Source organism: Arvicola amphibius, chromosome 8, assembly GCF_903992535.2.
Source record: "Arvicola amphibius chromosome 8, mArvAmp1.2, whole genome shotgun sequence".
NCBI classification, from domain to species: Eukaryota; Metazoa; Chordata; class Mammalia; order Rodentia; family Cricetidae; genus Arvicola; species Arvicola amphibius.
The window spans coordinates 45,783,018-45,795,088 of NC_052054.1; the positions used below are offsets into that span (position 1 = coordinate 45,783,018).

At 42.0% G+C, this 12,071-nt stretch overlaps 1 protein-coding gene across 1 annotated transcript in view; it reads left to right on the top strand.

Annotated features, from left to right (window-relative positions):
* Nucleotides 1-1,668: 1,668 nt before the first annotated feature.
* Nucleotides 1,669-12,071, top strand: part of LOC119821699 (proto-oncogene tyrosine-protein kinase ROS-like) — a 28,038-nt gene continuing 17,635 nt past the window's right edge. Inside the window, exons 1-2 of the mRNA XM_038340835.1 lie at nt 1,669-1,916; nt 3,005-3,020. Of these exons, the coding sequence (XP_038196763.1) occupies nt 1,669-1,916; nt 3,005-3,020 (264 nt within the window). The remainder of the gene's footprint in view (nt 1,917-3,004; nt 3,021-12,071) is intronic.

The window sequence follows — 12,071 nt, forward strand, 5'->3', positions numbered from 1 at the left end:
GGTTTCTCTGTGTAAAAACCCTGGAATTTACTCAGTTAGACTAGGTGCGTCTCAAACTCACAGAGATCCTCCTGCATCTGCCTCCCAACTGCTGGGATTAAAGCATGTGTTGCCACCACTGTCGCGTCCCAGGCGACCCTGTGGTTTCTAAAGGCAGCACAGTTTATGCTTGACAGCTGTCCCCCTCCATAGGCTCTCAACACCGAAAGTGAGTGGTCTGATTGCTCAGAGTCCATCAAGCTGGAGGAAATTTAATCACTCATGTGGAGAAGTAGCATGAAGTTCAGACAAATAGATCACACAGTGTTACATTTAGATTGTTTCTGATCAGTTTTTCCCTCTTGTGCATCTTTGAGACAGGGTTTCCATGTAGCCCAGGTTGGCCTCAGACTCACTATGGCAGTCAAAGCTGGCTTTGAATTCCTGATCCTCTTGCCCTCCATATTCTGAAGCCCTGGGATTATAGGCCAGTGTCACCATGCCTGGCTTTTTTTTCATTCTTTATTTTTTTTCCGTCCACTGCATACCTCTGCTTAGTCTGGTACTCACTATGTAGCATGAGCTGACCCAAAATTGGTGGCAATACTACCTCTTGCCTCAGCCTCCTGAGTGCCAAGGTTACAGGAGGTACCCAGCATGCCCTGCCTGTTTTTTCTCCATGTGAATAAATACAGCAAACATCTATAAGAGTACGTCTACACACATGTAATTCATGTGCTCATTAGATTACAAAATCCAGAGCAAAACACACAGTGTTTAAGTTACAACACTTCTTTTTCATACCCTCATCAAACAAATCAATGTCCTGAATTTTCAGGCCACATTTAAAAGTCTGTCTTTTTAGTGAAGTAAAAGTTACAAGTGAGCCAGGTGGTGGTGGCGCACTCCTTTAATCCCAAGACTCGGGAGGCAGAGGCAGGTAGATCTCTCTGATTTCAAGGCTAGCCTGGACTACAAGAGTTAGTTCCAGGACAGGCTCCAAAACTGCAGAGAAACCCTGTCTCGAAAATGGAAAAAAAAGTTACAAGTGTTGCTTATGCTAACAGGACAAAAGGCACTAGGGGTTCAAGTGAAGAAAACCAAAGATTTATGCATTTTAATTTCACGTGTATGAATATTGTGCCCACATGTATGTATGTGCAGAACATGCATGCAATGCCCATGGTATCCAGAAGAGGGCATCAGATCCCTGGAACTAGAGCTACAGATGACTGAGCTGTAATGTGGGAGCTGGGAACAGAACCTGGGTCCTCTGCAAGAGCCTCAGCTTACAACTTTTCTGAAAGGGAGAAAAAATTATTTTCTTCAGAAGTATGTTCAGATTCCTAGGGTGGAGACACAGAGTAGCTGCGGTATTTCTTTAATCTCCATTTCTGAAAGTGCAGGCAGAAATCTAACAATAACAGGTGAACAGAGGCTCAAAGTTTTTCAAGACAACAAAATTTTGTGGTTAAGTTGGGAGCCATCACAACCCCATTCAGGTTTTTGTTGCATTCAGTGTCAACATTTACCAAAAGGACGCTCAACTGCAGGCCAAGGTCTCACGTTGTGCAGTGTTGGAACCTGGGTCCCCTGCAAAAGGTTAAATGATATTTGCCTCTTATTGATGGAAGACAACAAGGCAGATTTGACATCTCAGATGGTTATTAAGAGAACACTACTAGTGCGATGGCTCAGTGGCTAAAAGCATTTGCTGTCAAGTCTGATGACTTCAGTTCCCGGAACCTTGTGAGACTTGAGAATCTCCTTCCACCGTGTAGGTTTCCGGGGACTGGTAGAGTGCTTACCCAGGGCGTGTTCAAGGCCCAGGGCTTGATCCTCGGTGCACCAAGAACCGGATGTGGTGGTACACGACAACCTGTAGCCCCCAGCATTCCAGAGCTAGAGCTAGAAGTTCAGTTATCCTCAGCTTCACAGTGAGTTGAAGGCTAACCTAGGCTATAGAAAATTCTGTCTAGGAGAGGAGAGGAGAGGAGAGAGAGAGGAGAGAGACCAAGATGGGAGCGAGCGCTGGTCTAGAAAAAACCCTTGGTAGTCTAGCCAGAATGACTGAATGACTGAATTCTGTATTTTGCAGAGTTCAATCTTTGTTTGTAGCTTCACATGAACTTCGGGTGAGTGATAAGCTCACCAGGACTACAGTATTCTGTCCCAAGGTGCTACACTGTATCTTAGATCTCTATGGTGGTTGCTTTCTGTCTCAAGAGAACCTGATAAGGCAGTATTTTAGTTAATATGTAGTGAAATCCTGAGAGTTTTTTTTTAAACAACTTCCTTGTCTTGAACTCACCCTCAGAGAAATTGTCTACTCATTTTTCGGCTTTGTTTGTTCTTTCATTTAAAAAAAAAATACATGCTTGATTTCAAGCATTCCTATTTTCTTTTCGTCTCATTGCTCACTATTGAGGCTTCCATTTTTTAAATATTGTGTTGAAGCTACGGTTTGCCAAGCATGCACAGTCCAAACCCCAATTTCCTGAATAACTTAGGCCAACCTCAAAGCAGTACGGTGGCTGACGGACCCTAAGCATTCTGCATCAAGTTGTGTGGCCCGGCTCGCTGGGGGCGCAATCTGCAGACCCACTGTTACTTTCCGCGTGGAGAGCTCTCCTAAGAGCTAACCTTTAGCCAGTGCATGCCTTTCATTATGGGCATTAAGCTAAACTGTAAATAGCCACACTGTGATGTTCCGAGCTATCTAAGATCCAAAGGTCCAAACCAACGGCTCTCAATATTCTTTAAGAGGGAAAGAGACTCTACACATCGCAAAAAGGAAACAGATAAGCCGCTAGTCCCCTCGCGACAGAAGTGATGAAACCCAAAGAATTCCTATAGCAAAAATGGAGACATGACGACGGCCAGGCGTGTAGGAATGGCCCAGCCTGGATGAGGGATGAAGAGCACCGGCCTGGCTCACCCCGAAACCTTGCCAATGCTGTGATACCTTCGGCTGCATATGGGTTCTGTGGCGCAGGGTACAGTTTTGAGCAGCTGCCTGAACATCCTGTGTAACTAACCTGGTAAGTTTCACTGATCTGACGCTTTGTGCTCGCAGGAACTGGAACCACAATCTCCTGGTAACGGAGGTTCGTTTTCTCCTCATGACATCTTTTTTTTTTTTTTTTTTTTTTTTTTCCATGAGAAGGTAGCAAGGATTTCCACTTATTTTTTTTACCACTGAAAGCAAGAGAAATTGTAATTCCAAAATATATGCAGGATATTTTAATTATTTGTCACCACACTCTAGATTTTTTTGGGGGGGAATTTGTGGATTGGCTAAAATAATCTTTAAATAGAATCAAGTTTACAAACTGTAAAATATTCTACTTAGTAATTTATTTATAAAATCATTAATATTTGTTTTACAACATGAAATGGGCTTTTGGCACACTGTAAGCTTTTCCAGTTCCTGGTTAACAGTTGTTGGTACTGTTGGGTTGGCTTGCTGACCAGGGAGCAGATGCAGAGACTAGTGTACAACCATTTTCTATCAAGAGACCAGATTATTTGTGTCTCTTTATTTCTACCTATGCATTTGTCAGGTGTGACTAATCAGTTTTGACATGAAAAGATTTTCTTATTGTTGTCCCTTTTGCAATATTATATGATATCATTTCAACAGCAACTTAGTTGTGCTTAAAAACTTCCTTTTAAGTTAACTCTTATATATTTAGGAATTAACTTGAAAGCCAAATACTGTAGCTGGAAAGACATGCATTCTTCCTCTCTAAATATTAATAACATAGTTGTGTAGTGGTGTTGCATACCTTTAATCCCAGTACTCAGGAGGCAGAGGCTGGAGGATCTCTATGAGATTGAAGCCAGCCTGGTCTACAGAGTGAATTTACAGGACATCCAGGGCTATATGGAGAGACTAACTCTGTCTCTAAAAACCAAACCAAACCAAACAAAACAAACTGGCTACTCCCCCAAAAAGACAAAATAACATGACAGCTTGGGTATCGACCATTTTTCAGCTTTATTATAAAGTAACTAAATGCCAAGCACTGTGCTTATTCTTAGGGTAATACATTGGATAGAGAGTTCTCTGGAAGATTAGAAAAGTATGTATTACACACTTATGTTTGTATATAAGTAAAGCAGGTAAATCATTGCTTGGGCAAACTGTAGTTAGAAGCATTTCAAAAATAGTTACAGAAATTTTGCCAAGATTTACTGTCTTTGATGCAGAAATGTTTGCTTTAGGCTCCTGTAACTTATAATACAAACTTAAAAATAGCATGGAAGTCAGAGGCTGTGAGGGAGGTTGAGGCAGGAGGACAGGAGTGGATGCCAGCCTGGGTTATTGTTTTCTGCCCTAAAAGAGATTTCTTTAATTTTTTCTGATAATAATATGAATATGTGCAGTAGAGGTTCATATCTATACATCTCATACTGTTTATATGATAAAGAGAAAAGAATGAAGACTGGTAATCCACGGGCTAACCCCTGATTATTTTTTCTTTTGGTATTTTTCTCAAATATATTTTGGTATATGGTATATATGTATATACTGTCCTCAAACTCGAGGGCAATCCTCATTGCCTCAGCTTGCCTAGGGTTAGAATTACAGGAGCAAGCCATTGTGACTGCCTTCAGCATACATATAATTTTATATACACCCGTCTCACTTCCCATTATATTACGAATTTCCCTCTATATCCCGCAATTCTATGGAAACAAGCTCTTAGCGTATTTAGAGTGCTCTGTCATGAGTGTACCCACTGCAAGTTGCCCATTCCCTTGCTTCGGAAACTGACTGGAGTTCTGAAAACAATGAACGTCTTCATTTTGTTTCTAGCTCTCCTTATTGTTCTCTGTGTGTGGGGCCCCATGTCCTCAGGGTTTGGCAGCTCGGACAGACAGTCAGTTCCTTTGTTGGGCTGCCTTCCGTTCACCACCTACAGAGGAGGGCACAGCCCCTGAGGTGGCAATTGTGAGAGACACAGTCTGCTGGTTTGACCAGTAAATGTTTTAAGAGTGTTCTGAGCTGGGCCTCCCACACAGGTGGGGGCAGCAGCAGGTGGATGGACATCTGAATGCAGCCACTGTGTGGCATGATGTACCCCACTTTGTTATTTCCTGCTGTCCTTTTTGATGTGGACATTTGCTGCCATGAACATCTTGATTTCAAACTTTTGATGGGCGGTTGACATTAAGGCATTATCTTTTCCATGTAGACATGAGACACATTCTTGAATAAAAGAATGCTGGGATGAAGTCAGGCATGGTGATTCATGCCTCTAGCCCCAGCAGATACAGAATCAATACAGGTTTGAAGCCAGTCTGGGCTACAGAGTGAGCTCCTGGGTACCTTGGGCCATGCAGCGAAGCAGACAGTGATGGCAGCCAACCACAGAGAAGAATGTTAGAAGTGTGGGGGAAAGCACCAGCTTGAGTTCTTGCTGAGCAGGGGGCGTTTCACATGGACTGAGGGAGCCTATATATGAGCTCAGTATACTAATGGCTTTGTATTTGAATTCTAGATGCCATGTGCTGCAGAAAAAAAAATAGCAAATTCCAATACCACTGGATATCACAGAAAACAAAGAAAACCCCCAAAGATTCATAGCTTATTATTTGTAGAAGTGCGTTTCACTGTAGGTCCTGAGGGCACAGCGGCAAATTAAAGGCTTAGCTTCATTACACTTTTCTCAGCTTTAGCAACGATTTAACAACTGAGCTGAATCCAGCAGTGTCAGTCCTATTCAGTAGAGTCCCTGGGAAACTATGCACCTGCAATTCTGCAGTGGCTGCAGCTGGGAACTCAAGGAAACCCATTTTGTGACCGGTGCCCTCACAAGTTGCAGTATGCTGAAGTGTCAAAATTTTGATCATTAGACAGTTAAAAGTTGCTCAAGTACTGTTTCATAGTTTCATCTTTGCAAATTAGAGGATAATGCCAATGCAGTTTAAAATTTACTTATAAAGTTCCAAAGGAACCAGCTAAAAGACAGTTAGAAAACAGGGCTCAGGAGGCTGCCCTGTTTAAAAAAACACGTGCAAATATCAGTACCTTTTTCATATGTCAACATAACATAAACATCAACGACAAAATAACTGGGTCAGGTGGATGCTGGAGAGACCCCTTTCTGGTTAAGAGCACATACTGCTCTTGCAGAGGCCTTAAGATTGTTTCCTAGCCCCATATTGGGTGGCTCACAGCCACCTGTAACTCCAGCTCCGGATGGATCTGATGCCTCTAGCCTTTGAGGCCCTGGTACTCAAGTGCACACTTGAATTCCCCCTATCCCATAACTTAAAATAAGAAAAACAAATCCTAATGAGATTATGGAGTAAAGCCCTCATCCCCTAATTCGGCACAACCTCTAGAAATGTTCACAGTCTGTTTTCACGTAGAAACAGACTGGGTAGAAAATGGAAAATAATCCAGATCTAAAGCTATGTACATAGCTTACATAGGGAGTAAAGATAAAGATGGAAATTCATTCTTTGTTTTTCTTGTGACAGGAACTTTAAGCATTTTTAAAAGGCTATTTATTTATGTACTTATTTATTTACTTATTTACTTTTTGAGACAGGGTGTCTCTGTGTAACCCTGGCTGTCCCAAGAACTTGCTTTGTAGACCAGGCTGGCTTTGAACTCAGAGATCTACCTGCCTGCCTCTGCCTCCTAAGTGTTGGGATTAAAAGTGTTGGCTAGATTTTAAAAAATTATTTTATGTGTGTGAATGTTTTGCCAGCATGCATGTAGGTGCAGCCCCTGTGGGGCTTAGAAGAGGGTGTTGATCCCCTGGAACTGGTGGTAGAGATGGTGGTGAGGCCACCACACGAGCGCTGACACCCGAACCCAGGTCATCTTCAGGAACAACAAAAACTCGTAACTGCTGAGCCACCCTTCCAGCCCCCAAGACAGTGTCTTGTGTGGTCCTGATGGCCTGGAACTCATTATACAGACCAGGCTGTATAATAGCCTGCAACCCTCTTTCTTCCTCTTCCTCCCAAGTGCAGGGCTTGTAGCTGGGCACCACCATGCCCAGCTTTATAGATAAAGATCCAAACTAATAAAGCCCCACCCCACCCCACCATTTTTTTTTGAGTTGGGGATTATATAGGTTGGCTTTTAAACCCCCATTATATCTGGACGACTTTGAATGCCCAATCCTCTGGGTTTTACTTCACAAGTTTTGAAATTATAGCACCATAATGCCCCATAAGGAACCGTGCACTTAAAAAAAAATCCCCCCATTAACCACCAGGTTCGAATAACTTCTCAGAGCTGTAAATAAAGGGTATGATTGAAATACCAGCAGTCAAATAACAAAAACCAAAGCACATTAGAAAAAAACCAAACTAAACCAAACCAAACAGCCCACTACTTTTTCTCATTAAAATAGTAGCCAAATTTACAGGAGGTTATGCCAAAAGCCCAGGAGTGGGAATGCCTTGAAAAGCCAAAAATGGGCTGGAGAGGTGGCTTAAGGTTAAAAGCACTCTTCCTTGCAGAGGATCCGGGTTTATTTCTCATGAGCTATATGGTGGCTCACAACCATATGAAGTCCTAGATCTAGGGATCCGACAGGCAGGCACATGGTGTACATACACATATGCAGGCAAAACATTCATATACACATAGTAAAATAAATAAATCTTAGAAAAGCCTGGGCCAGGCAGTGGGGGTGCACACTTTTAATCCCAGCACTCGGGAGGCAGAGACAGGTGAATCTCTGAGTTCAAGGCCAACTTGCTCTACAGATTGAGTTCGAGGACAGCCAGCGCTGTTGCATAGAGAGCCAGTCTAGAAAAAGAATAAAATTAAATTAAAAAACACCTAAAACAGATCCAGACTTCCTAACAATTTAATTATTTAAAACCTCAATTATTCTGTCTATTAGAAAAAAACCAGAAATGACACAGAGAAAGTTTCAGTGTGGAAAAAGCTATTACGTTAAATTAACCAACTGGATATAAATAAAAGCACTTAAAATAAGAATATGAATAACCACAAAAAAGAGCTTTAGGGCTGGCGAGATGGCTAAGTGGGTGAAGACGCCTAGTCTGGTGGACTGGGTTCAGTCCCTAGGACTTGGCCAAGCCTAGTAGTGATCTGGGTTCAGTCCCTAGAACTCAGCCAAGACTAGTGACTTGTGTTCAAGCCCTAAGATGCAGCTAAGCCTTATGATCTGGGTTCAATTCCTAGGACTCGACAAAGTCTAGTGGCCTGGGCTCAATTCCTAGGACTCAGTCAAGCCTAGTGGTCTGGGTTCATTCCCTAGGACTCCTTCAAGCCTAGTGACCTGGGTCCAGTCCCTAGGAACCATACGGCCGAGAGGACCTACTCTTGCAAATTGTTCTCTGACTTCCACATGTGTCCTGTGACTTGTTCAACCCCCTCCAATAAATATAATAAAATTAAAGAAAAAAAACCTATAAATGCATGTGATGATAGTCAACCTTAGACCAAAGACAGAACTGAAAAGGGAAACTAATATTTATTTCTGCCATTAGCTTGATAAAGATAGAAATATTTATGCAGAAAAGCTCATGGTTTATAAAGGTGCGAGCAAGCTGGGGTTGATATTCACTATAGATTAGAATGCACATTATAAATTTTAAGAAAAAAGTTATTTATAAATATCAAAAATGATATTTTTTAGCCCTGCACATCAAAAATTACTTGAGATTATTGCATAACTAATCATGAGTCTGTGTGAAAGGCTGCATATCGCAAAGTTGCACATGTCAGGGAGAGAAGTTCCTAAGAGTTTGCGCTAAACAGAAATTTTTTTTCCAGTTTTTTTTCAAGTCAGGGTTTCTCTGTATAGCTCTGGATGTCCTGGAACTCATGTTGTAGACCAGGCTGGCCTCAAACTCACAGAGATATACCTGTCTCTGCCTCCCAAGTGCCAGGATTAGAGCCATGAGCCACCATGCCCGGCTAAACTTTTTGTGTATATATCTGTGTATTGCCTGAGTGCTTGGTGCTGTGGAACAGCCCAAGAGGGTATCAGACCCCGTGGAAGTGGAACTTTAGATGGTTGTGAGCCACTCTGGGTGCTGAGAACCCAGGTCCTCTGCAAGAGCAATAAATGCTCTAAACCATCTTTCCAACACTTAATAATTCTTAAGAAAGAAATCTAAAATCTATGTGCTTCTATTTGACAGTGCTGTGTTTGAGCCTTGAACCTTGTATATGGCAGGCTAGTGCTGTACCACCAAGTTATTCCCCATCTTTGTTTTTTTTTAAATTGATAGGTAAAACCATAAAAAATTGTATTATACAAGTACATTGTTTGAATCTTCTCAGAATGCTATGACTTCAACCTTATTTGGTTATTTTTTCCCTTTTTTGTAGAGGGGGGTCTTTTCTTGAGTCAGGATCTCATTCTCTGGCCTGGAATTTGAAGCAATCCCCTGTCTTAGTTATCTGAAAGCTGGGGTTACAGGTATGAAGCAGCATAACTGGCTTCCGGATTAAGTATTCTTCTTCTTAGATGTGAAATGAGAAATACTAAGTCAAACACATCTCTTAAGGAGCAACTACTGTATGTTAAGATGAGGTAAAATGCAGGCCATTCTGCTTGGTCCCGTTTGTAAGGGAGGAAGTTAAGAATTCGATTAGTTCCAGCTCAGGTGCCAGGATAGTCAAGGAGTAGGTGTTGGGTGAAGAGGTCTGTGATGTGGGACCAGGTTTGTGTGTTGGAGGTAGCTAACTCACTGGAGCTTTGCAGGGACTGCTGAAGGTCCACAAAGAGCACTTGTGCACGTTCACAGAGCTCACGACTTCCTTGCTCTTTGAAACCGGAACCCGAGCAGTTTACTAAACTTTGGGCCTCGGCTATAAAACAGGGTTAGGAACAGTACATGTTATGTAGCATTGTTGAGAACACCTATTGAGATTTAACATAAGACAACTATAAACGTGCCTGGCCTGGGACGTAGGGATGATTTTAGAACCGTGATCTGTGGTGATTGCGAGGGGGTTGGCAAGGGAACAGAGGTTGGGAAAGTGCCTACATAATTCACTCCCTCAGAAAACCACAGACCTGACAAAGGCTGGCTTGCCAAGACCTCGTGGCAGGTGTCTGTACAACTGGTTGAATTTCCTCTCTAGCGGTTCTAGGGATTCATGCCTGCTGCAATATGGCTTTGTAGCCATTAGGAATCTTCTCCTTTCTCCATGTTTAACATGGACACAAGCTCAACCCAGCATCTTCTCTTTTGCCTTTATGAGCTAACATGATTTTGAAGGGATGGGAAAATAATCAATTATGAATCAGTTATCTTTCACCTGATTTGGTATGGTTAGGATTTAATCATCCTATAGGAACCAAAGCTTCATTTTGAGCAAGTTCATGGAAGCAAAGTCCTATTAAACATTTTGGAAGTTCGGTATGGTGGCTCACACCAATAATCCCAGTACTTCAGAGGTGGAGGCAAGAGATAGGAGAACAAGGCCGTGTTTGACTACTTAGTGAGTTTAAGGCCAACATGAGGCTTTACCTCAAAAAACAAAAACAGAAAAACAAAACAGAACAACAACAACAAAAAAAACCAACCAACAACAACAACAACAACAACAACAACAGGGCTGGCAGGCGGTTAAGAGACACTCGCTGCCAAGTCTGATAACCAACGTTTAGACCCCCAGGGCTCACACAATGGGAGGACAGAGCTGACTCCTTAAGTTATCTTCTGATGTCCATGCATGCTGTCGCAAGACACCCCACTGCTCCACAGTAGACAAGTGTAATAAAAGAAGCCAAAACAACAGAGCGAAGCTAAACAAAACAGCAATAATAAAAACCCACATAACCCCCTCAAGAGGTTACAAAATTACTTAAATGTCAGAGTTCTCTGTGAATACAAGTGTTGTTATTACTTGTTATAAAAAATAAACTCCCGTCTTCCTTTCGAGTATAAATCACCAAGGATGAAAATGTTTGTCTTTTCAATCCTGAGTTTGATTTCAAATTAACCTCACAGTGTGAAGTCCTTGGATAAAGGCAACACAAAGTCCTACAGCTTTTGAATTTGTGTGTGTGTGTGGGGGGGGGGCCTGAAGGCGTCTGCTTCTAATCATTTCTTTTGCGTGTAAGTATTGGACAGTAGTTACCCATCAGGCATTTCTCTGAGTCCTGAAAAGAAGCCTGAAATGCATGGGAGGGATGGGGTATACCATTATCTTCGGAATGGGCTGTCTCCTGTGATAGCACCGTATCTTCAGAGGTCATACTGAATGCTTAAACCACGCTTTCATCCTTCTCGGGACTTTTTTTTTTAAAAATCATCTCCAGGGACATATTTTGTTTATAGAACTGGAAGCCAAGGATGAATACTATGTCCCTTGCTATATTGATTACATTTCTAACTCAGTGTTTCATATCAACAAACCTTTTTTGTTTTGCATTTTGAGATATGGTCTCACTATAGTCTTGATTGGCTTGGAACCTACTGTGTAGACCAGGCTGGCCTCAAACTCACAGAGATCCACCTGCCATTGCCTCCTGAGTGCTGGTATCAAGGTTATGTGCCACCACACCCAACTTAGGAAACTATTCTTTTTAATTTTTAAAAAATTTTTGTGAGTTTATAATACAATTTTATCATTTCCCTTTTCCCTTTCCTCCCCTAAATCTTCCCATGTACCCAACCTTTTGTTCTCTTTCAAATACGTAGCCTTTTTCATCTTATTTTAATATATATATATGTATATATATATCCATAAATACAGAGATGATGCCATCTGCTCAATTCATACAATGCCACTAGAATTCATAAGTTCTCAGGGCTGACCATTTGGTATTGAATAACCAATGCTGCTCTTCCCTAGGGAAGGCTATTTCCTTCCTCTCTCAGCATTCCTTAGTTGCCCATAGCTGTTCATTTCGGACTAAGGCCTGTGAACTTCCTTCTTCAGCAATCTCCTAAGGTAGACACTCTTTGGGCAGATAGAATGTTGCAATCCTGTATCTCTGGACTCAGGAGGTGAGGCAGTTGGATTGAAGGGTCTAGGCTAGTCTAGGGTGTGTGAGAAATACTGTTTCACTAGACCAGACAAAACCAAGTCAAACCAAATCACAGAGGTTCTGCTCAGGACTGACCAGTAA